This window comes from Xenopus laevis, chromosome 4S, assembly GCF_017654675.1.
Source record: "Xenopus laevis strain J_2021 chromosome 4S, Xenopus_laevis_v10.1, whole genome shotgun sequence".
NCBI classification, from domain to species: domain Eukaryota; kingdom Metazoa; phylum Chordata; class Amphibia; order Anura; family Pipidae; genus Xenopus; species Xenopus laevis.
The window spans coordinates 41151596-41178836 of NC_054378.1; the positions used below are offsets into that span (position 1 = coordinate 41151596).

At 40.7% G+C, this 27241-nt stretch overlaps 1 protein-coding gene across 1 annotated transcript; it reads right to left on the reverse strand.

Annotated features, from left to right (window-relative positions):
• Window positions 1-13640: 13640 nt before the first annotated feature.
• Window positions 13641-24432, reverse strand: chmp1a.S (charged multivesicular body protein 1A S homeolog). The gene is given in 7 exon segments (NM_001091237.1): window positions 13641-14916; window positions 15255-15442; window positions 17966-18094; window positions 19590-19736; window positions 19848-19925; window positions 21019-21038; window positions 24284-24432. Coding segments are annotated over 7 exon segments (591 nt in total). The 5' UTR covers window positions 24291-24432; the 3' UTR covers window positions 13641-14894.
• Window positions 24433-27241: the final 2809 nt, after the last annotated feature.

Below are 27241 nucleotides of genomic sequence, written 5' to 3' on the forward strand. Positions count from 1 at the left end.
GTTCAAGTTTCGGCACTATCTCTACTTTTTTAGCGCAGACTGGCCATGGAGGATACACAACCAACTTGGATCTTTTACAGGAGCCAGACATAGAAATAGAGACAATAAGTGTGAGAGCAGTAGGAATGAAGATTTGGTGTTGATATTCTGCTTGTGCAAGTCTAGGCAAGGTAATGCATTCAATCTATCCATTTCTGTATTGATCTTACTGGCAGGTCAGGAGTTAATGGAGTGCTCGTTGGCCATTTTTTAGTGATCTTACTCGCTTGTCTGGGGCTACGGAAGTGTTTGTTGGCCATGTCTGGGGTTAGTATGCCGATTATCCATTTTCTGTATTATTACTGGCACATCTAGAGGCAACATGCTGATTTTCCATTTTTTATAGTTATTTTACTGGCATGTCTAAAGTTAATATGCCCGTTTTATATTTTATATAGTGATTCCACTCGTTCCTCTTGGATTAATACACCTGTATTCATTTTTGGTAGTAATTATACTGGCACATCTGGGGTATGTTTTGGTAAAATGGGTGCGGTATTTAGGGGTCAATGTGTAAGTGGCCGAAAAAATTTCACAGAACTGCACATGGCCGTCTTAAGAAATTAAGGGGCAGATTTATTGAGTCGAATAGTAAATATGAATTTGAATGGTCAGGGTCAAAGCTGTCAAATTCGACTAGGGAGTTATCCAAATTTAATTCGAGTTTTTTTAAAAATTCAAATTTGATTTTCGAGATTTATCATAGTCTGGCCCTTTAAGAATTCAAATTCAACTATTCTCCACCTAAAACTTGCTGAATTTTTGTTTAAGTTAATGGGAGAGTTGCAGGGATCAATTTGGAGATGTTTTTTGGAAACAAACTAATCGAATTTGATTCAAATTTTCGGGTTGTTTAAATTCGTACGAGTATAAAAAAAATTGATTTTAGTAATGAATTTCGACTAGTTGAATTTATGGGAGTTTATGGGAGATTTTAAAAACTCAAATGAATTCCAAATTCGACTCTTGATACATGTGGCTCTAAGTGAATTTTATATATGCAGTAGGGAGAGCCAGGTAAGCAGCATGGGAGAACTAGCAATGTTAGGTAATGCTTTCAATATACTCATTTTCTGCAGTGATCTCCCTGGTATATTTGGGATTAATATGTTATTGTTTGTTTATTGCAGTGATCTTACTGCTGTGTATAAATGTAATTAATGTGCTCATAAAGCAATTATACACTGATCCTACTGGCATGTATGGGTAATTATTCCAACTTGGAGAGGGGGGTCCTAGGTTTCATTTTCACCTTAGGCCTCATATTTTGGCAAGACAGTCTTGCTCATCCATGTACATAGCAGGAGTGGGGTACAGTGAAGGCTGTGAGGGGGTTGCAAAGGCAGTAGTGGCAGCAGGTGCATTTATATGCTTGGCAGCCCAATGAGGTTCCTGTGTGAGAAACTGTGTGACATTGTGTTAGAATATGGCTCTGTGTCAGTGTGGAGGGGAGGCAAAATCTGCTTGTGTGTGTGTCAGAGACTTAGAGGTATATTTACTAAAGGGTAAATTGTATTTTTTGGGGAAAATTTTATAAAATGACAAGTCATAACTACATCACCTATTTACTAAAAGGCGAGTCAGACAATTCGACCCACCCACCCCAAAAAAAAAATGTATATTGTCGCAGCTGTGATTGATGGTAAGTGTATTGGAGGTATGTCCCTGGCTTGGTAGTAAACAGGCGGGGGATTAATGTTTCCTAATCCTTTAAGGCGGCCCGCTCTGAAGAATTGAGGCAGGAGCTGGCTGTAAAAGTCTGTACTGAATGGTTATTAGTCATGGTAGAAATCTGATTGATATGAGAATTAATTAATAATAAAACAGCTGCGGCCATTCTCCACCATGTACGTGTCCAGTGTTTTTTATTATTAGAATCTTTGGTGGTTGGTAAATAGGTATATGCTGGCTATAACTCCCATGCTACATTTGTTTTAGGGTGCACTCTAGGGATATTTCTCTATTCTCTTGATTTTGTTTCCTTGGATAACTATAAAATAAAAGTGGCCACTTCCAGGAATTTCACCAACATCACTAATAAATACAAATAAATACAAACATAGCAACCTTAATACACCCACTTGAATTTAGACTGCCATAAGCGTAAGTTAATGAAGTTTCACTAGGAAAAATAACGCTACAGAAAAATATCTAAGAAATGTTCGTGTTGAGAAATCTTCGCTAACAAAATTACGCCAGCACTCTTTTGCTAAGACAAAATGACATATTTTGATAAATACATGTAGTCATCACAAATAAGATCTGACATAGTTTCATAAAATATGGAGAAGTTTTCTGAAGCAAAAAATTGGAAGTAAGTAAATCTGCGCCTTATAGTAAGTTGGATTGCATGTGTGTGTGAGTGAACATTATTAGGGGGCATGGGGGGAAGGGGGGCATGACTATTTGTGGCTGCTGCCATGGGCATCCACATATATGGGCAAGGGGGGGCACTGGCCCCCCCTGAACTTGTACTTCATGCCAATCTTGCCCATGTGCATCTGTAATGGCACAGCCCGGGACCCTAAGGGAGAAGGTACTTACCCCGCCACACGATCATCAGTGTCAGACTGGGATAACGGGCCAACCCAAAAATCTTAGACCAGGGGCCCACTCTCAGTACTATTATTCTTCCTCTCCTCGCTCAACCGCTATTCACCTCGTCTCTTTTCTTTACATAATATACTACTATCATCTATTATTCCATCTATTTAGTCTTTTTGTTCTCATAGAAATAAAGAATGACCATGAAATATGCCAAATGTTTGGCAGCATGAGGGCTCGCTGACACCTGGGCCCACCGGGAGTTCTCCTGGTATCACGGTGGGCCAGTCGACACTGACTCCTGGTGAAAACATTTTTATTATCATACCTCCTTTGTCTTTGTGTTGCCTGTGAAAATGTTATGTGCTGCTCAGACACCATATGACTTCAAGTATTTATATAACTTAAATGATACACTTTGTCCCAACTCACTGCAATGTTGCTTCATTCAGTAACTGCTTAGACATCCCACTATGCTGCACAATAAAAACGGCCTAGATAGTATCTCAAAAATTAGTATATTTCTTCTTTTTTTTTTTAAAGGTATTGTGTTGAGTTACAAACATGAAGTATAATGTGCAGCACTTTTGAGTAGTTAGGGGCCCCTGAAATGGTGAATTTTGGTGAAGAGAAATACCATATCATCTTGGGCATTCCTCTGGGCTTACCAGAACTCTGCTGTAATATGTAAGTGTATAGAATCCCTTTTGGTGTACTTATCTAGATGTGCCTGAAAGAATCCAAGTACAGGTATCTCATTCCCGTGCTCTGACATACACACAATAGGCTTAACTTGTTCGAAAGTGTAGCCACATTAACAATAGATATCACTTGCAAACAGAGATCAGAGCTAATGTACTATTCCATGTTCTGAAATAAATACCACAAGCAGTGCTGTTGGTTCCCTTTACTACTTGTAAAGATTTCATGATATTGAATATTTTAAGATACTAAATTTTAAGATACTAAATATATTAAATACATTTAATTTCAGATAATTTGTTTCTCTCCTAGGGCTGTATTTAAGTCCGATGCCCCCCTAGTCACCTGACCTAAACACGCCCCTTACACTGTGCGCATGACATCACTTCCGCTAACCAATTGCCTGCATGATCCCTTTATCTATAATACCCTCATTCATACTGTATTTATAAACTGCTGGTCTTGCTGTCATTAAACCACCGACAGTCTCAGTATTACCCTGTTGCATTATCAGCTTTTTACAGAGGGAATTGTGTAATGCAATTTTAGCTTGTATAACCTTCCTCCATACAGTACAGCTAGATATGTTCAACCCTGTGTTCATTCCAGGAGTCTGATTCTCAACATTTGTTTTATGAAACCTCTATAGATTATACCTTCTTACACTAATAAATGGGTGTGATAAAGGCTGGGCAGTGTCAAGTCTATATAAATATCCCACCTAATCCAGCTGCAACCCAGTATAATTTGTCTTTATCATCTATTGAAAAGGTTAAATAAGTAGATTCCTCCATAATTCCAGGTAATTTTAGACAACTAAGGTAAAAGAGCATGAGATGATGATTCTAAAACAGACCTTGGTTGCAGATCTGCATGTAACTGGTTTTCTCTCTAAATATTCAATTTCCATGGCTTCCTTAAACCAACACAGACCATCAGGGCCCTTCTAAACTATGGAGCCGACCCTATTCCAAAGGCCCAAAGGGAGAAGTTGTCCGAAGGCCAGTTAGGGTGAGATTTGGGAAGGATGTGTATTGGCTCTCAGTATTACATAGGTTCCTAAAAGTCCTAAGGAGGATAGTAGGACTGACACAGTAGTTTTATGTTGTTTCCATTTCATTGTTAGGAACCAAAGAGAAACATAACCAATGTGACCATTTCCTGCTCTATAAGAGCCTTATCCTAACTTCTCTCCCTCCCCCTCTATATGTTATCCCTGACAAATCCCTAGCCCAATACCCACAATAAAGATAGACACAATGACTTTGTGGTTAATCTGTGTAATTCACAGCTTTATTAATAATTAGATAAACTGCGCTTTTTGATCGCAAGGAAGGCAAAAAACCTCTGAGAAGCAAATTTCCTTCACTAGAGGGAAAAATTCCTTCCTGACCCCTTAAAGGCGATCAGATTTGCTCCCACGATCAATGCGCCAAATTGAATCAAGGGAAGCGGGGGGGGGAATATGGTAAGATAAGGGACTGCAATGAAAGGATGAGAAAGAGAAGGGAATATGGCAGCATAAACAAGGGCACATTTAAGCCTCACGATGAATGCTGCATTTCTTTCCATTCCATTGGAGGGATGGAATAAAAAGGAATGCAGGGTCTACCAAGTGGCTTAAAGGAGTTGTTGTGTATAACACCATATTTTGGATAAAGGGGAGGAACCACTGGTGGAACTATAGTGGCTGAAAGCACCGCTGGTGAAAGTGCAGTGGATGAAAGGGGGGCATCACTGGTGGAATTGAGACGTGGAACAATCTAATAGCGTAAACAAGGAAAAACCTGGGAGGCAGAATGTATCTGCTCAAGTGATTTTATTGGTATTTAACACTACATGTTTCGAGCCTCCTGGCTCTTTGTCAAGCCAGGAGGCTCGAAACATGTAGTGTTAAATACCAATAAAATCACTTGAGCAGATACCTCCTGCCTCCCAGGTTTTTCCTTGTTTACGCTATTAGATTGTTCCAGATTGAACTGTACCTTGGTGGAGGTACACAACAAGGAAGAAACCGACTACTGCACGCACCAGGGTCAAGGTCAACAGTCACCTGTGTTTATAGTTGGAATTGAGATGTCCCATAGTTTCTGCTGTTTCCTGAGGATGTGGTGCCTAGACTGAGGTACATCTGTATTTGGTACCGAGGAAACTGCTGGTGGTGCTGGTATAATTTGCAGAGTTGTTCCGAGGACCACCTGTAAAACCAAAAAAGATAACTCAGACTACACATTCTTTTACCTTAGTAAGTGATATTCCTGTAAAATCCTTATCCAGAATGCTTGGCACCTGGGGTTTTCTGGATAACGGATCTTTCTGTAATTTGGATCTTCATATCTCAAGTCTACTAGAAAATCATGTAAACATTAAATAAACCCAATAGGGTGAATTTGCTTCCAATAACTATATCTTAGTTTGAATCAAGTACATGAAACTGTTTTATTATTACAGAGAAAAAGGAAATCATTTAAAAAAAAATTGGATTAGTTCAATAAAATGAAGTCTATGGGAGATGGACTTTCTGTAATTCGGAGCTTCTTGGATAATGGGTTTCCGGATAACGGATCCCACACCTGTAATATTTAGGATCACATTAAGCACAAATCAGGTGATTAAGCAAAATGAAATGATTGACCAAGTGTGGGAAAGAAAAGGATGGATTATATACTGCACCTGAATATCTCTCATTGTTCTTAATCAGTATGGCCTTGTTGATCTTCTCTAGGTCTTTGTAGAGGTGTTTCAGGTGGGCCTTGATGTATCTGTAGTCCTGCCAGAACTCGTTCTTAAGGTGTAATTTCCACCATTTTGTTATCTTCACGCAGTCTTTGGCCATCCACAGATCGTAGAGTGCAAACCTGATGTCAAAGGTGATCTTGTCCCTGATGCACTCGAGATAAGGGCCCGCGAGTGGATCCTCAAAATCCCTGATCTCAAAGATGCCCAGATCAGGCGAGATCCACGGTGAGGGCTAGAAAAATGTAAGAAGCAAGAAAACATTGAGGTCAGGGCACACACTATGCTAAACCCTGTCAAATTTCTGTTTTGTTGTATTTAGGGATGCACCGAATCCAGGATTCAGTTCGGGATTCGGCCAGGATTCGGCCTTTTTCAGCAGGATTCGGATTCGGCCGAATCCTTCTGCCAGGCCGAACCGAATCCGAATCCTAATTTGCATATGCAAATTAGGGGCAGGGAGGGAAATTGCGTGACTTTTTGTCAGAAAACAAGGAAGTAAAAAATGTTTTCTCCTTCCCACCCCTAATTTGCATATGCAAATTAGGGTTCGGATTCGGTTCGGTATTCGGCCGAATCCTTCGTGAAGGATTCGGGGGTTCGGCCGAATCCAAAAAAGTGGATTCGGTGCATCCCTAGTTGTATTTACACAGAAGATATGACATGTTTAGCATTGGGTTAGCCCCTCCTTTAAACCCTTGGATACCTTTCTCAGCAGTCAGAAAATAAAATGAGGAAATTAGCTGTGAGCACCTTTACCTTTTCAAAGCGCCACTGGTAGTAAAGCCGGCTACTTGCACTCATGCCCATCTTTGATGTTCCTGTAATATAAAATAGAGATTTGGGAAGGTTAGAGTTAACGTAAAGATGTAAGACCCCCAAATAAACACAATAAAGAGGTAAAAACAGCAGCATATTTACACCTTATTTAATAAGAACCCTTTTCATTCAGAAACTATGGTTTTAATATGGTTCCAATTAGAAACAAATGCTTACTTATGTATATAGAAAGCCCCTCCCCACCAGCTCCCCATGTCCCCATTTAAAGACAATACCATCCCATTTTATTTGGTCCACAAATCAGCCCATTATTTCTGTCAGGGCCCTACTTTCCTCTGGATCAGCAGTTACACAAAAAGGTAGACCTTGATGGACGTGTGTCTTTTTTCAGCCTCGTCTACTGTGTAATACATATTACAGGTGGGAACAGGGCCGCCATTAGAAATCACGGGGCCCCATACAACAAAATTTCCGTTGCCCCCTGGCCCCTGCCCACACTTGCGCCCGAGCCCCACCCCAGATACAACCCACTCCACATCACAGTTAAAAGACCACACAGATATCAGCGCTAAAAAAGTAACCCCCCCACACACGTTATATACCGCAATTATAAGTTACAGAAAATAGTGCTAAAAATCAGCGCTAAAAAAGTAACCACCCCGCAACACCCAAGTTATAAAACGCTATTATAAGTTAAAAAAAAATATTGGCGCCAGGGCCCCCCCATAAAAGTTTTTTTTAAAAAGCATTGGTGACAGGGCCCCCCTTACAAGTTAAAAAAATTGGGGCCCCAAAAAATATTTTAAAAAAAAACATTGGTGGCAGGGGCCTATAGAATATTGTAATAATACATTGGTGGCCAGGGGATTTAAAAAAATTGGTGTTGAGTAAAATTGAACTCATGGCTTCAGGACTTCAACTTTGCCTCTTTTCGTGACTTCGGTCTTTTCGCCGCTTTGGCTGTTTTCGTGACTTCGGGTCCTTCGGCTGCTCGGCTTTTCGGCACTTCCACATTTCGGCTGTTCGGAACTTGAAAAATGGCCGCATGGCTCGGGCGCTCTCAAGAGGGCCCGGCTCTTTCAAAAGTTCAGCACTGCTGGGCCCCCCTTCATGCCTGGGACACTTGTCCCCCCCCTGATGGCGGCCCTGAGTGGAAAAATGCAGGATCCTTACCTTCCTCCAAATAACCCACAATGAGTTGGGCAAGTTGTTCTGCTGCTCCTGATGAACGTTGATAGTCTTTAAAAAGACTTTTGTGTTTCTTCTTTATCTCCTTCTGCTCCTGGGAATCGCTGAGGATCGCTGAGAATCACTGGGAATCACTAGGAATCACTGGGAATCACTAGGAATCGCTCGTATTTCACTTTATGGGAAGAAAAAGAGAGAGAAGAGATTGTGAACTGAACCCTCTCTGCCATATATATCTGTATATACTGGATTTCCCTTAATAGCTCAATACTGCGCTACTAGTGATGGGCGAATTTGCGCCGTTTCGCTTCGCCGAAAAATTAGCGAATTTCGCAGGAAATTCGCGAAACGGCAAAAAATTTGCGAAATGGCGCCCGTTTTTGACGCCGGCGCCTGTTTTTGACGCGAATTCGCCTGGCGAAAAAATTCGCCCATCACTATGCGCTACTGAATATGGTTGTGCCTTATAAATAACCAGTAACACCAATCAGCAGCAACTTTAATAGAATAAAGGAGCTGATTGGGAGAGACAGAATTGATTGGTGCAATCAAGGGCCCTAGACACCCCTGCTAATCAAGGTTGGGTCCTGGTGACACAATGCACAAACTAATAGTTAAATAAACACTTGGAATCATCCTCATTCATTTCTTTGCCAATTGCTTTCACCAGGGCTCAATTAAATTGGATTTAGAAATGAACGGGAGTGATCATTTGGGAGTGAGCATTTGGTTGGCCATACACTGAACTGGAAATCACATGGGATCAAAACATCCCAAATCCCCCTCTGTGCCATTACTGTAAAGCTGTAATTTACTGGCAGGGTGTAATAGGTGCAGAAGACACTGGTTCCCATCAGAGGCCCAGGTGAGTAATGGGCCCACTGGAGCTTTTCATAACCAGTCAAGCTCTGATCATTGCCCCTGCACCCATAACACAAGGCACCCTAATTCTAGACTTGTGCTACTTGTCTTTCTTCTCAGGTCCTCCCTTACCCATCATCTACTCTAATGCTGAGGACACTAGGATGAGTGATGAGTGGGACAGTTGGCCAATGGCAGTTGGAAAAATGGCAGTTGACAGTTACAGCTAAAGAGCAGCAGAGTAAATGGTCTAACACTTCAAAAGCTGTAACAAGTAAACAAGAAATACCAAACATAATATATTCTGTAACTACAAGTCAGCCACAGGGGGTGCTGGGAATTGTAGTTAAGGCACAGCTAGATAAGCACAGGTTTAGAGTCGGTGGGACAGCAAGTTCTCATGTTGTCTCACTACCCTTAGCAATGGCACACAGGCAGATTTTGGGTACTTTGGCACCCACAAGTTTTAGTAGTTTGGGAAGGGGCATTTTCAAGGCCCCATCATTGATTGTCCCCTTCCTTGTAGTTGTACCCCTTTGTACCCCCTGATGGCTTATAACCAAAAATGCCCCCCCTTTTTCCAATGAAATTGGAAAAGGTGGAACTGGAAAGACAAACTAACATCTCCAATGGACAATTTCATGACAAGCACCTTCCCAGACAATTATAATAGCAGGCAATAGTAGGGCAATTTTGGGAGCTTTGGCTCTAGACTAAAGTCTGGACTAGTATTTAAAAATGGCCCTGGCATTTGAGACACACATAGGCCCTCACAGCCCCCCAGCAGTCCAATAAATAGTGACTGTCTATGGCATCTTACAGCAGCCCCTTTGGCATTTGCCAGATCCCACAGATTGCCAGTCCGGGCCTGGCTCTAGTCCCCGCACTACTATAAATCATGGAAGCCACACTGCCCAAACTATCCCTTTGTATCATTGACTTTAGTCCCCCCCCCCATAAAGTCTGTTCCACTTACCTCTGAATCCAGAAATGAAATACTGGTCGCTTGTGCCTGAGCAGTTAAGTCACCTTCCCTGGCAGCTTTCAGCCAATCAGTGCTGAGCTGGGAGTGATGTCATCCTCAAGTAAGGCATGATATACCAGTAATTGGCAGCCAATCACATCAGCCACACACATGTGCATTTATAAAAATACAACAAACAGACATCTAACATAAGCAGTCATAGAACCAGGGCCACCATCAGAACTCACTGGTAGCTGACTGGACTCTCCCATGCCCAAGGAAGGAAGGAAGGTCCTGCTGAGATCTCCTCTCTTAGCCCACCAGCTACAACTCTGCTACTGGTTCTGGCTTTGAATGCTGGGAATTGTAGTTTAGCAGTGGCTAGAGAGGTTATGGGATCACTGAGGCAGACAGTATTATTCTGTTGGGAATATGTTTTTTCACATTACTCTTTTGCAGCTCTTTATGTTTGAATTGGAATCATTTTCTTGTTTCAAATGTTCTACCTCCCTAGCATCCAGGCAGAGGCTTAAATAGACATAGAAAGGCATAGTATCCCTTGAAGCTTGCAGCCTATTGCCACAGCCTATTGTCACTTGTCTATAGAGACTGAGACTAGAGCTGCACCCAACAAATATGCTTTAGTAGGGTGCATCAGACCCAGCAAGGGCCTAAACATTCCCCCTACGCCATGCACCCTAACCTTTTTTAATTTGAAAAACTAAATTTATAGGCACCCGAGGGCCGCCCCCCAAAACCTGCCGCCTTAGGCACAGGCCCTCGGGTGTATTAATATAAATACGCCCCTGTCCTCTCCATGAGATAACACGGCTCCTACATCAGAAGCAGTTTCTGGAAACTGCAGATATTTTGTATGTACAATACTGTAGCAGGTGCTGAGGAAGGCATCCACCTTCTAATTAAATCTGACAAGGACAGTCAAAGTCAAAGTAAACTTTATTGTAATCTCAGCAGTACACGGATTCACAGTGAGACGAGACGACGTGGCTCCAGCTAGTATATATCACAAAAAAGCACATAGAATACACAATAAATATTTAAACATTTGAAATGTGCAATATATTGGCAGAAATTGGATATATACATGTGTAAACCTTTAGAATTGTGCAAATAAATGAACAGTTCACAAAGTTCAGTTCCCAGTTCAGGTGTATCTGGAATGTAGTGGGAGCGCAGGCAGTGAGTTGACGAGAAAAAAGCTTTCGCGCAGCCTGGTTGTTCGGGTTTTAATGCTGCAAATGTTTAATGCTGCGAATGCTGCAGTGTTTGCGTGCAGTGCTTCCTTTAATGAGGACTGAGAGAAAAACACATTGTTTGTTGCATAATATTTCCACACACACACACACACACACACACACACACACGTAATAGAGGATATTCTGTTGCCAAACCTGGCTACCCTATACCAGCAATTACTATTCAGTCCTTAGAAAAAAACATACAGGGCCTTATGAGGCTTAGAAATGTTCATTCAGTGTATCTGTAGCTGAGAATGGTGTCACTCTCAAGTAAGCGGACATTTGTCTCCTATTTGACAGAATTTGGCTTTGTACTTCCTGTGTGAGTGACTAAGTGGGACAGAACAGGACATCGCTTACACTAAATGACTCCCAAACGTTCCGCCACACCAGTGACTCAATTCACCGTATTAAGACTGATGTGACTAGTTCCACCGCATCATGAGACGGCGCTCGCTCATAGGAGCTCAACAGCAGAAGTTGATGGAAGTAAGAAATTGGAGCGAAATCAGAACGTCCCACTCCTGATCCACTCTACGGATCATGTGACGCTTTGGTCCCATTTAGCCCACGCCAGTCGCCAGCGATGTTATGACCGTAGCAGGCCCCACCTCTTGCTGAGTGCGCTTGCGTCATTTACTGTACTATGTTTGGGCGAGTCTGAGTGGATTCATGCTAATCATTCCTACTCAGTTTTGTGCGCGTTCTCGTCTGAGAATAGGCGAAAGTGACGGCGGCACTCGGCCCCAGGAGAATCATCTCCCCCTCCCAGCCCGGCGCACACAGGGAGGGCTGTGTCCGGGGGCCCCCGGGAAGTTCAGCCTGCTGCTCCACGCCTGTCACCTGTCACCATGGCGACCAACCTGTGGAAGGGCGGCGGGTTGATCGGGCTGGTGAAAGATGCCTTCCAGCCTCACCACAACCATTCGACTGCGCAGGGGGGGGGCCTGGGCCGGAAGACGGTGGAGAAATGTTGGAAACTCATGGATAAGGTGAGGGTTTTAGTCTTTATGATGTGACTACTGGTACAGGCTTCCCTAAACGTGCCCCCTCTCAGTCATACCATCTGTGCCTTTGAAACTGGGGATGATGGCTCATTACTTGTCCTGGTGACGTCACGGAAGGGCTCATGTGTGTGTGGGGGGATGTGTAATATACAGTAGGGTCCCCACATAAGGTCTGTGTGTGCAGGGCCGGCCTTAGGCCTATTGGACCAGTTGGGCCCCAATCCTCTGGGGGCCCGGCACCAGGGGTGAGCACAGACAAGAATTACCCCAGAACATAACACTGCCTAGAACCCCCCAACTTCGTAGGTCCAGCCTGCCCCCAACTACACAGGTCCAGTCCATCCCCTATTCTGATAATCCGAGCACATCCCAACCTGACTGAGCCCCCTCCCAACCTGACTGAGCCCGCTCCCAACAAGTATCGGTCCAACTTGCCCCAATCCTGATTGGTCCAGTCCACTCTGCTATTTCCTTCCTCTCTCTCTGTTATGCCCCTTTCTCTCTCTCTCACTCTTGCCCTGTGTGCCCCTATTTATTCCATTCTCTCTCTCTCTCTCTCACCCTGTGTGCCCCTATTTCTTCATTTCTCTTTCTCCCTTACCCTGTATGCTCCTATTTACTCTCGCTTTCTCACTCTTACCCTGTGTGCCCCTATGTGCTCCATTTTTGCTGTTCCTATGGGCTCTATTTGCTTTCAATCTTTTCTGCACTATGTGCCCCTGTTTCCTCCCTCTCTCTCTCTTCCCCTGTGTGCCCCTATTTCAATTCTATCTTGGTCCTGTATGCCCCTATTTTCTTATATACTTGGTGTATCAGTAGTCTGCAACACTTCGTCTGGGGGCCCTGCCAAAATGGTCCCAATTGGGCCCCATATTTGATAGGACCAGCCCTGACTGCTTATACAACTAAATATTAGTTCAGAGATTCAATAAAAGCAAAATCTTGAAACATTTTTCAGTTTATACAGTTTTTAAAGATGAATGCAGACACTGCTATTTTTGGAACAGGCTAATATTCCCTTTTCTTCACTTTCTGTTAAGGAACAACACACTTTTGAAACATTTTCTTCATGTTTTGATTTGGAATAGACTGTGCAGTGTTTCCAATGCATTTGCGTGTATGAAAATAAAAGCTATTATAAGGATTTTGAGCTTAATTCACTTTTGTTGTGTCATTCCACTTTATTAGACAATGTATGGACTTGTTTGTTTTGAGTTATTTGTATGTGTGGATTACTTGAGTTGTTATACACATCTGGTGTAAATTTCATGTCAGTAGCCTCATTAGAAATAGATTGACTGAGAAAAATGTTGATGTGTTCAGTACTTTTCCCTGCTGTATATTGTAATCTGAGTTGTCCAGATCTTGGTATTGGATTCTGTTTACAAATTCCAATCCTGAAAAAAAAATCTCTGGGATTTGGCCTAATAATCACCCTGGATTTAATGCATGCTTATTTTGCATTGATGTTAAATAGAATGTCCTCTTTTAAGGTTTTTCTTGAGATATTTCCAAAGTAACCTGAACCCCAATCAGAAAAGATTTGAAAACAGAACACACTTTAAAGGTACAATATTTATTGAGCATTGAACAAAATGTATTTTGAAGTGTAAATAAAACATTTTATTCTTTACAGATAAGTTACCCCAAATAAGACTATAAAAAAGGCAAATTGAAAGAAACATTTTCATGTTACATGAATATTTCTGTTGCAGAAAGATTATTAGAGGGGGGACCAACTGAACATCTTCTAACCACAAAAAAAAAAGGTTCCTGTAGCTTGCTGTAAGCTTATAGCTGTACAACTCCCAGATTATTTTTTAACAGCAATAAAGATATATATCGGATCATGCTTGGCACTGCCCTCTGGCACTTCTCAGGTAAAGAGGCACAGTGATATTTACGGCAACTAAGGGGCCAAATAAACCTTAGTGTTCTGGAAGTAGTGTCCTGGACACTTAAGTGCTACAATGATGGGTTGCCAATCAAGCAGTTTAAGAAACTGTAGCATATACTGTAGATACACGTGGTATTGAACGGATAAATGTTTTGCAGCCATTTTTAATGTTTTCTGCCTTTCAGTTTGGCTGGGACACAAAAACTAAACAAAACAAAAAAGAAAACAGAGTTTTCAGTGCACTGCAGAATGAGAGTGCCACTCAGTAAAGCAGGGGGTCAATACAACACTCTCACCAAGCAGTCCGAGAAACATTAAACACCAAATAATAGAGGAAAGCAGCAAGTAAAAAACAAAATCAGGTGCTTTAAAACAGAGCAATTTTAGTCAGAAAGAGCTGAATTTTGGAGAACATGGAGGATGTGAGTTCTTATAGCATTGACTAAGGAAGAAAATAACTATTTGACAAAGTAAATCTATAGAATTAGGGAAAGAATTTCATGTGTGGTCGCTGTTCTCGAAAAAAAAAACTGCTCTGAAAAACAGTTGTGACTATTTCATAGGATTGGCTTATATGTTCCATATTAATGATTATATAGATCAAGGCCTTGACATTAGTTAAGGCCGTACAGGTAGAGCATGAGATAGTTCTGCTTTAATGGCAGAAAGTGCAACAAAAGATGAATTAACCACACATATAAAATGTTAATCCCCAGACTTGAGTCCATTAGGACTTAATCGATTACAGTATAGGTCACCCTTAAACTCAACGAAACTGGATAGCAGCAGTAAAAGCTGGGTTCCCTGCATCCTTATCCTCTTATTGTGGTTGGCAATGGCCTCAGTGTTATATGGTGACCCCAGTGTAACCAAAACACCTGACTTCCAGACAGGAAAGATAAACATTCCATGAGACTTCAGTTCCTTAGAGAAGCCAACCTGAAAGAGCAAATCAGAATTCATGAAACCACATCTCTTGCTTTGCCACAACTTTATTACGCACACAAAATCACAATTGCAGTACTACACTACTGGTGTTCTTATATTGCACTCCTCTGTGTACTAGTGTTAAATTATTTCCATCTGTGGTAATTTCCTAAAATTGCTAATTGCTGTGCAAAAATGTAATTTCCTTCTAACCCGGTCATAATCACATTTTATTTTTTTATAGAGTTGCTCTGTTCTTTATAAAAACAGGAACAGGTCAGGGTTATCCTGACATGAATCACTGAAAGCTGGACAATCAAGTAGAAACTAAAACAAGATTGAATCCTTACCTGCGGGACAATTGATCCTCCTGTGTGCGGGTAGAGCTTTCGCCCACTGATGAAGCTCCTTGGGGCAGCTGATTTAGCTGATCCATCACCTCCAGCCCATTCTCCTCTGCAATCTGTACAATGAGGTTGTCTACCTGTTCTTGAGGGGTGGTTAGTGTCATTGCAGAACTCATGGAGTCCTCCATCACCTATAACAAAGACAAACCCATTAACTATGGAAGCAACATATGAACACAGCAGACCCCATGGCTTATTCTCGATTGTCAAGAAGCATGTAAAAATGAAGATGACTAGATGGAGAAAATTAATCTAAATATCCAGTTCAGGATATTAATGTCCTTTACTGATAATTGTGGGATAAGGATGGGAATTTAAAAAAACTGTGCTGGGTGCAGGTAACTTGTTATTTTTTTTCAATAGCAAAACAAAAAAAAAAATGAACACAATGATGATATTCAGCTGATATGCAGATAGCTTCTCCCATTAAAGTCAGCATAACAGCCCCAAGACAGTTGCTGTGCCAGAAAATTACTAGTTAAAAAATTACAATAAACCACAACAGTGCATTTTAAAAATATATACACATATTTATAAACGTTATCAGTGGGTTTATGTTCCCTAAAATTCTAGCAAGAACAAAGTTGTAATAAGAACAAAAAGTTCTAATAAAGAACAAAACGTTCTAATAAAGAACAAAAAATCTATTTGATCTTTAGATTTGAATTCTATTGTGTACATGTACAAATGCAGCACATTTGTTACCAGATCTACTGATAATTCTGCTAGATTTCATCTACTGTCTCACCTGATCTACTGTGTATAATATGTTATCAATATACACAGATTGGTCACTTGTTTGGGAATATACTAGGGATGCACCGAATCCACTTTTTTGGATTCGGCCGAACCCCTGAATCCTTTGTGAAAGATGCGGGCGAATACCGAACCAAATCCTGATTTGCATATGCAAATTAGGGGTGGGATGGGGAAACATTTCTTACTTCCTTGTTTTGTGACAAAAAGTCAAGCGATTTCCCTCCCCGTCCCTAATTTGCATATGCAAATTAGGATTTGGATTTGGTTCCGCCGGGCACAAGGATCCGGCCGAATCCTGCTGAAAAAGGCTGAATCCCGAACCGAATCCTGGATTCGGTGCATCCCTAGAATATACAAACCAGTTTTTTCCTTCTTTAGATACACTGGTGACGGGGAAAATCAGACTAATCAGACTGATCATTCACCATCAGGGCCATAGATCAGATCAGAGTCCCATTAGTGCCCTGATGTTCATAGGAATTTCGAAGCTTAACTGATATCTTGCCAATCTCCATGAAGATTTATCTGGTAGGACTTCATATTTTGAAGGTGGTCAAATAAGCTGCCAACTGGGTCTGGAGTCAGCGGGGAATGTTGGCCCATGTATGACTAGCTTTAAGCAATAAACAGGCATGAACTGCACCCTAAAAGCACTAAAAAAAACCCTTTTTAATAAATCACACTTCTAGAAATAGTAATGGTTGCTGTGCATTTTTAAGAAAACAAACGTCTTAGTCCAATTGATCTTTACTATTACTATTTTTGGAATAATTACACTTTATTCTACCTTCAGCTTGCAGCTAAAATGCTTTCAGGTTGTCAGGGTCAGTGGCCTGGCAAAATTTATTTAATAAATTATTTATTATTTTTGATTTTCATTGCTTATCTTTTCTATCAGGGCCTCTGTAGTTCATCTTTCAGTGTAAGTACCGAACTATTGGCTGGTTTGATTTGGAAATTATAACCTATGAACCAAGTGAATTTGATTCCAGGCCTGAGGGCTATGGAAGCAAAACCTTCATCTTGTTTAATTATTTTATGGCTTTTGAATTACTGTCTTACAAAACTGTATCAAAAACAAACTTGCCAAACTTAAATGAAAACTATACCCCCAAAACTAATACTTAAGCAACAGATAGTTTATATCAAGTAAATGTTGGCCCTTGCGCTGCCTCAGAGATCACCTGACCAGAAATACTGCAGCTCTAACTGTAACAGGAAGAAGTGTGGAAGCAAAACATAAAACTCTGTCTGTTAATTGGTTCATGCGACCTAACATGTATGGTTTGTTTGTGTGCACCGTGAATCATAGGATTCCAGGGGGTGGCCCTTAATTTTTAAAATGCCAATTTTCTATTTATGGATTACCCATACTACTAAAAAGTATATTATTATGAAAATGGTTTACATGAAGCAGGGTTTTACATATGAGCTGTTTTAGGCATCATATTTTATAGACCTACATAGAGACCTACATTGTTCAGGGGTACAGTTTTCCTATAATGTTAATTTTAAGGTTATCCCTTTAATGTCATTCTAAGAAGATTATAAAATAGTTGTCTTTCATACAATAAAAGAAGAATTAACTGGTATGGCTTATTGTCTACACAGAGGGTTTATTTGCAGTATATTTGCATTTATATTTATGAGAAGAAGCTTTCATTCATATTGCCATGGCCAAATTAAAAATAATACTCATAACTAAGGTAATAGTCTAGTTATTTCTACCTATGGCTGTTCCTAGATTGTTTCCAAGCTTACCCTGTTAGCAATATGGCAGCTCGTGTACAAATACAAAATGGACAGTTTAACACAATACATTAAGACCCAATTTACTATTTAAAAGGAAAAGTAAAGCTAAGAATTACACAAATCCTTTGTCCTCCTCCACTTACCGATGTGTGCACATCCAAGTTCTGAACCTGCTGATCAAATTTATCCATGACAGCAGACACTTTCTGCAAGTCCATAGAACTCAAAGCTTTGTCCAGTGCCTTGGTCACCTGAGCCATATTCTTTGTCACCTGTTATAAACGTGTAATTATTAGGCACTGAATACATGATCCACACAGAATGTCTAAACTTATCTCTGGCAGATGACACTCTTCAGAATCAGCTAAGAATAAAAAAAAAGTTTTTGCAAATGAGGAAAAACCTAAAATTAGGGGATGAAAAATTGAGATTTCACTATTCAGCATCTGTTTCTCTTCAGATATTCATGACAGTTACATCTAATATATCTTATTGGGGGGGGGGGGGCTTCCTTTCCTAGCAGATGAATAGCTCACTCAAATAGCTGATTCAAGTACAAACAAATTCACTGCCTTTTGCACGTACAGAGACACGATGTTTGATGATTTTAATAGAGTGAGCTCTAATACATTTTCTAGGCAAAAGGAGCACCCCTAGAAGATATATTAGATCTAAAGCTGGCCATAGATGTTGAGATTTTTAAAAGATCCGATCCTCATCGCGAGACCACGATTTTCTCGGAACGATCGTATGAATTGACCATCAACTAAAAGACCAATTTGCCAGGAAAACAAAGGGGAGCTGCCTGATTAGCCCTGCAAACATAGATAGATTGCACTGGGACCGACAAAGTTTTTTTGACCTGGCCGATCAATTTCCTGACAGATGTCGGCCGAAAGATCGTAAGATGTACGATCGTTCGAATTCCACTAACAGCACAATAATTTCAAAGGAATGTTCGGACTTAAAATCGGTCGTTGGCAAGAAGAATCGTCACGTATATGGGGAGCTTAACTGTCAATGAATATCTACCCAACTCCTGCATGAAGACAGAATGAAAAGAAACAGATGCTGAGAGACGGATAGTGAAGATAATCTTGATTATTTCAGAAACAGTACAGAATGTTTAATTGATTATATTTAGAAACTTATTTTCAGCTTATATTAAAATTTCATTTTCACTATAGTTTCCCTTTAAATAGAAAGCGATACCACACCTTAAGTCTGTAATAGCTCTGTACTGAAATTTGAGAAATCTGAAATGTTGCTCATTCAGTGTTCTATGATGGGACACCAGAAATACAAGAAGTGGCCTTTAGGGCAGAGACACACACTCACATTTGGGGAGATTAGACTAATCTCGCCGAACTGACTTCCCGCCGGATAGAATGTAAATCGCCGGGCAGGATGGCACTCGGACCACTTCGTTTTCAGAAGTCGCGTCAAGAGGAAACTTCGGGTGACTTCGGAAAACAAAGCGTCCAAGTGCCATCTTGCCGGCAATTTTCATTCTAGCCGGCGGGAAGGCAGTTTGGGGAGATCAGTCGCCCCGAGGAAGAGGAGATTTGTCGACTGGGCGACTAATCTCCCCCAATCTGAGCGTGTCTCTGCCCTTACACAGTGCTTTATCTTGAAAACAATGACAAACAGAAAAAGGAAACACAATACTGGTTTACATACCAAAACTGACCATCTTTTCCTGCAGCAGCTTTCCTTGGAGCTATGTTAAAATACAAACATTACTTGCATGATTAAATAGTCACATACCCCCTTCATGGTTACAGCAGTCTGGACCTTGGATGCAACTGCATCTACCCGTGAAGCCATTCGCAGCCAGTTCAGACCTTCATTCTTTTTCCTGATGGCATTCTCTGCATAAACTCGTGCAACTTCAACATTTTTCTGCTGCAATGCCTAGAGTAGTTAGAAAAGAAGTACTTAGAACTGTCTTATTGAAATGCATAATGGAAAAGCACATCAAGATTGATATTAACATAAACTTTCCAATCATAATACTACAGTTACCTTTTTTACTTTGGCCTGCTCTGTGTTGGAATCCTTCTCTGCCTTCTTTGCCAACTTCTCCAGCTGTTTTGCAGTGAACTGGCATAAGACAGGTTTATGATCAATAAACAGGATCATTAACAGGTACAGTAACGCTAAACATTAGTTGGTTTTCTCTAAAAGACCATGATGTGACATAAACAGATGAGAATTGATAGGTTTTCAGGAATACTACATTTCTTCATAAAGTTCATTCCATTGTACTATTACATTAAGAGGCACATTTACTAAAGGTTGAACTTTTTTTTTTAACTCTATTAAATTCGAATATACTAGAAATTTGATTGGGGGGTTATTTAATAAAAAAAAATGTGAAACTCGCACAAAAGTTTACCAACTCGAAAACTCAAATCAAATTTGAATCGAATTCTAATCAAATATGACTAAACTCAATTCGAGTTTTTTCTCCGAAAAGGAAGGCTAGTAACATTAGCCTATGAGTAAATGCCCTAACAGGCACAAAACGCGTTAGGCTGTTTATTTGCTAAGTCCTCATAGATATTTTTGTATTTTTTAATAATCTTAACTGTTTTTGGGGGGATTCAACTATTGCTGCAATTTCTTGGATATGCACCTGTGGACTGGGGTGAACTGTGAGTATAACCCCCCCACATACAAACAAATTTTTTGCTTGCTTGCATAACTTATTGCAAACTTTTTGATTGTGGTAGTGCATATACTGGCTGCTGTTCTTTCTGTTTTGTAACATGTCAAAATTGATGCCTTGGCCTCTCCCATTGACTTGAACTCAGCAGGTTTTAGTCAAATTCAAATTTAGTCAAATTCCAAAGGCGAATAGTCGAATTCACATTTTTAGAAGGCCAGCTTTTGATAAATCTCGAAAATTCGAAATTAAAACTCGAATCGAGTTTGGATAATTCACAATTAGAATTTGAGAGTTTTGCCATAGAATTTTCAATTCGACCTTTAATAAATCTGTCCCTAAAAGTGCTGTGTTACTGTGCTGTGTTAGGCTAATGTCACAAGGCCTGAAGAAAAACTGTTTTCCTTTCTAATATATATATATATATATAGCTATATATCGATAGATACATTTTTTTTAATATTGCATTATATTATTGTGTATATAAAAAAATATTTGTTTTTCTCCAAATAAATACTCACTACTCACCTTCAATTGAAAAAGTGTATCTGGAAATTAAAAAAGAGAATATTAATGCAAGAAATATCTGAAGAATGAAATCATGTGTATTCAAACGTCTTAATTTTAAACATTGAAATGATACTAGTTATTAAGGGCCAGGGCACACGCTGCTATTTTGGAAAATTAGTCGCCCAGCGACAAATCATTTCTTCTTCGGGCGACTAATCTCCCCGAACTGCCTTCCCGCCGGCTAGAATGTATATCGCCGGCGGGGTGGCAGTGGGATCACTTTGGCTTTCCGAAGTTTCCTTGTGAGGCAACTTCTAGAAACAAAGTGCTCAGAGTGCCATCCCGCTGGAGATTTACACTGTAGCCGTCGGGAAGGCAGTTCGGCGAGATTAGTCCTCCTCCGAAGAAGCAATTTGTCGCTAAACGACTGATCTCCCGAAATAGCAGTGTGAGCCCTTACCCTAAGAGGTAACACAAAACAGTAAGTGCATAGCTAAAAGACCCTAGACATAATAGATTATATATTAAAACCCAATAACATCATACATTCCGTTACACATCTAAACACACAGCCCAAGGGGAATATGTATTGTATTGCTCAACTAATGTCCTATAAACTGGCAAGTGGGATGTTTTTTATTCTATTTATTATATATCTATTTATTATGCGGTGTAGAGTGTCGGACTGGGATGTCAGGGGCCCACTAGAAAACCTTAGACCGTGGGCCCACTTTTCAAACTATTATTCCTCCTCTCCTCACGCAACCACTTTATTGTCCTATATCTACTTACTATATTCTCCCATTATTAAGCATTTTTTCCCATAAAGAAATAAGAAATGACCATGAAATAGCCCAAATGTTTAGGCCCACTGACACCTGGGCCCACTGGGAGTTTTCCTGGTATCCCGGTGGGCCAGTCCGATACTGGCGGTGTAAAACGGAATTTGTCAAAAAAAAGTGTAAAGAGCTGTGTAAATCAATGGCAAATCAAGGTGTATCTTACATTACACTATGCTGTATTTTTACACTGCTTCAGACCTTCAGTAAGTTCCTGTAGAAGTTGCTCTAAGACACATGCTGAACTTATGGAATGCTGTGTTCTTTATGATTGCAATTTTAAGGGAAACAGCTCACTATTTACACTATATCTTACTAGTTGATGTATCCATACCAACACTACAAAGAATATACACTTGATTTGACTTTTGTTTCTATTTATACAGATGAAAAAGGCAAATCTTAACCCTTATGCCATATTATAAGAACATGTCACAATTAAAAAAAAAGTTACTGGACGCCATTATTCACAAATGGATATTCACGATTTTCTTTTTTTAGGTCATCAAGTTTCCCTTTGGGTAAGCAAGATGACATCATCATCCTTTTTTTTTTAACCATGAACACCAAGGTATAATATAAAAATAACTTATATGTTATTTATGCAGAAGATCTTATCTTAAAGGCTGGGCAAACAAAAATTTGCTATTTGTGATATAATGTATTATTATTATTACAAGAACAAATGAAAAGCTTGTATGTTAGCCACCCATTCACTTAGACTGGAAGCTCTATGGGGCAGGGACCCATTCCTACCGTGTCTCTTACCACATAGCACTTGATATCCTTATATAAACTAAGTGTGTATTTATTGTGACTGTATTTTTATATATTGTACAGCGCTGTGGTTATGCATTCATACATATGTGGCCTTTTCTTCATAAGGGTGCACATCAGCCACTCTGAGACAGGAGTGGAATGCTGCTACTGAAATAAGACAGGACTGGGATGTGGCCCAAAGACTGTACACTACATAGAATAAGATAAGACAGGACTGACTCGTTAAAATGAGTGCCAGCATATATGCAGAAATGGTTGTTTGAAATTGTTTCAAAAGTCATACAATATAAAAAATATCGCTATTTTTTGTTACTGCAGCATATTGCAAATTAAAAGAATAACTGTCATGGGAAAACCTCTGCACTGAAATTTGTTTTTCAGCAAACTGATTTTTTTTATATTTAGTTTTTAAATCTAACTTGGACTAGACATATTGTCAGTTTTGCAGTTGCCCCCAGTCATGTAAACTTCAGTCACACTTTACTGCTGCACTGCAAGTTGGAGTGATATCATCACCTCTCTCCACCTCCCATCAGAACAATGGGAAGTTAACCAGATTACAGATCCCTGGTAGATATAAGAACACTTAATAGTAAAAATCCATGTCCCACTGCAACTCCTTCAGTTACATTGAGTAGGAGACAGCCTGCCTGAAAGCAGTTCCATAGCGCACTGGCGTTTCTGAAAACACAGACCAGGCAAAATAACCTGAGATGGCTGCCTACACACCAATATTACAACTAAAAAAAAAAAATACACTTGTTGGGTTAGGAATTACATTTTACATGGTAGAGAGAATTATTTGCAGTGTAAACAGAGTAGTTTAGAAATAAACACTACGCCATAAAAATCATGACAGAATCCCTTTAAATATGCATTTAATATTCCAATAATTCATTTACAACACACATTTTCACAGAACTGTACAACTCAGTGTTGGAAATACCAACTACACAATAATCTTCTAAAAGATTAGCGAGGTCTTCTGCAATTACGCTTTATCTGAACCTGTTACATCCGCTACTTTGCATTAAAAACGAGAATTTTTGTTTAGCCCCTGTATCTGTTTACCGTAGGATGTTATAAACTAACATTTACGGATAATATGTATTATTTACAGCAGGCAGCTCGCTAATAATAATAATTATAATTAAACCCCTTTATGTTTTAATTTAACAGTGATTAGAAAGCATGTAACAGACACACCCCATTCTCAGGTCACAAGATCAAGAGCAAACGTCACACTCTCAGTGACATCACACAAAGCTGACAGTGGCCTAGCAACATTATGAATGGCTGGAGCAGGTGGAAATACACCGGGACCTTTGTGGTTTCCCTATTATTTAGAGGTGGCAGCTCTATAAATTGGGCTATTAAAGGATAATTGTCACAGGTTAGCAATGCCTGGCCTATGTACCCTTAGCAAACCAGGACTATATGATATAAACCAGGAACAGCCGAGTAATACATAAATGAACAGAGAATTAACAAAGAATAAATACTATAATATACATTTAGGCACGCACGGCCACCGTAGCAATACACTACAGACCAGCCAATCATGCCATGTTCCGGAACCTTTCACACAAGACTATTAGTTACCGGATTGCCTTATGTTACACTTATATGTCGGGAGTATCGGTCTTTCCTGCTGGGCAACTCACCGTCCATTGCGCTTTCAGAGCGTCTATACTTAGCAAGAACCAAATAACTACACTTCCGGGTTCTGTCACCTGCCACCCCGCTCTCTTATCGCGAGTTTTGATGACACGGAAAAGAGCGGAATTATATCAGGTCACGTGACATCGCCAGAACCCACGCAACACACCATGAAGCCCAAATGATACTTTGAATTCCGGATCTTTATTAACAGTAGAAGTTATTTTTACGTAGGTGCCCAGGTGCTAGCCTTGGTTAATAGGATTCTTTTTTCTAGACTGAAACCACGGAACTGTGTTTAAAGGGGACCCTCCACCCAAAAGCTAATGTTGTTTTTCCACAAAAATATGTGATTGTTGTGTTGTGAGCAGCTTTCTAATATACCTTAATGACCAGGGCCGGCCTTAGGCCAATTGGGCCCCGCACCTCTGGGGGGGCCCGCACCACAGGGCAGCACAGATAATATTTCCCTCAGCACATGATGCTGCCTGGCCTGCCCCCAACTTTGAGAGTCCAGCCCATCCCCAAATCCATAGGTCTAGCCTGCCCCCAACTCTCATAGGCCCAGCTTTCCTCCAACCTTGATAGGCCCTGCCTGCCCCCAATCCAACCAAGCCTGCTCCCAAGCTGAATCGGCCCAGCCCCAAACTAATTGGCCCAGTCCACTCTCCTATTTCCTCCCTCTCTCTCTTACCCTGTGTGCCCCTATTATGTTACCTTGTCTGCCCCTTTCCTTTCTATTTTGTGCCTGTATGCCCTTATTTTCCTAAATACTTGGTGTGTCAGTAGCCAGCAACACTTTGTCTAGGGGCCCCGCCAACATGGTCCCAATTGGGCCCCACATGTGATAGGACCAGCCCTGTTAATGACAAGTTGACAACCTAAGTGATTTCAGTAGTATAATTGTGTGTTAAACTGTCTGCCACAAAATGTCAGTTGTCAAGTGTAAATCAGTTATAATATATATATATATATATATATATATATATACCTCCAAAAATGTTGAAAATAAAAAGGACAAACAAGTTGCTGCCTGCAGTGCGGTAATTTTTTGACCACGCCTATTTTTGTGGCCACACCCCCAATTACCATGTTCCTTTTACAAAATTTGCCAGGTTATGAAAGTTTGAACACATTTCTTTTTTCCCCCAGTTATTACAGTTTTGCTAATGAAGGTGAATTGCCCTTTAAAGGACCAGTAACATCAAAAAAAAATATTTTTAAAAGACTTTAAAACCGTAAAGCCTTTATTAAGAAATAACTTCCTGAAACTCAGCTTCCCCTCCTCTTCAGAAAAGGCAACAGGGTGACCATCCATCCTGCGGCGATTGATTTCTCCTCCCTGGCTATTCTACTGACACTCTGAAAGCATGTGGGCCCCTAGGGTTGCCACCTGGCCAGTATTTTACCAGCCTGGCCGGTAAAAATGATGGTTAATCCCAATGTTATTAATAGGGAAAAAAGATAAATATATAGGAAGGCCGGTATATTTTTCCAGAAAAGGTGGCAACCCTAGCTGGGCAGTACTGAGCGAGAGCACAAGGCACATGGCTACTACTCCGAGGATCTATTTCTAATGGGAATGTTACCCACTTGCGATACTATTGTCCACATTCTAGCGCTTAGTAGAGACTAATTGGGCATCACATTTGGAATGCTTCTATAAATAATATGGAGGATAGCACAATATAGCTGGAAAGGTGACATTCTCTCAGTTCTTCCCCTGCCTCTCATATCCCTGCTTATAAAAATACTAAGGGCAAAGAGGCTGCCGATTAAGAGCACTGGAAGTGGCTAGTTGCGATACTAAGTGCTAGAATGTGGACAATAGTATCGCCTGTTATGCGCTGGGCAAACTGGGAGCTCTATTGGTGCTGACAGCGTGGTCTGAGCTGAAGCGGCCACTAAGTCGCAGATCTGAGTTGCAGCAGCCACTAAGTAGCAGATGTGAGTGGCAGCAGGAGAAAACTTTTCCCACGAGATTGGATGGGGCAGGGAAAGTGCGGGGATTCCAAGCAATGACTGTGGGGCAGCAGAATGGGTAAGGTGCTGTGCTTTCAGTTCCCTGTTGTTTCCTTTTCTTGGATTGAGTTGAGCCCAGCTGTAAGTAAGTTACACAAGGCAGGCTGGTGCTGCTGGCAGTGCCCGGTGTAGCTAGGGTTGCTTGCTGGATATGTTCTCCTCTCAATGGAATTTTCACCTTGCACTCATTTCCCTCCATTCCTTTTAAGTGATCAGGAAAATTATACAAGACAAAGTCAATTATTTAAGGTTTTCATTTCTATATAACATAGCCTCTAATTACTTCCAGGTGAAAAGAGATTTTAAACCAGTAACGTAACCAGTGGGGGGGCGGGCCCTGGTGCAGGACGTGCAGCCGGGCCCCCCGCCCCCCTCCGAGGGCCTGCTCCCCCGGTAGTTACGCCACTGTTTAAAAGAATGCCATCAGCAGCACACACATATACCGTATTTTCTCTTAATAAAAACATCCAGCAGATAACTGTATATGTTTTATTTTCAGGTAATGGTCAGAAAATAAACATAGGGTAGCAGGGGCACAATTTAGTGCTATTGTTATTAATTTGGACACACATAGCTGCCTTAAATGCAGATAAATTCCTTAGATGCAACTCCTGACAGTTGGATGGTGGTTTTATGATTTATCGAACCTGACCAGTAAATAAATAAATGCAAAATTGTTCAGGGTGGTTCTCTAAGCACTTTATATATTTTTTAAGTTTCAGAGCTATTTAAAGGAGAAGGAAAGGCTTGGTGCACTTGGGGGTGACAAATGTTAGGCAGCCCCAAGTGATTGTATTGACTTACCTGAAACCCCGGGCCGGTGCTCCTATCAGCAGAAAACTGCACCGGCCCGGGGTTATACCAGTGAGCACCAAGGAGCAATCCACTTCCGTCTTCTTCTTTCTTCAAATTTCCCGGGGCAAACACCTGCGCAGTTAAAC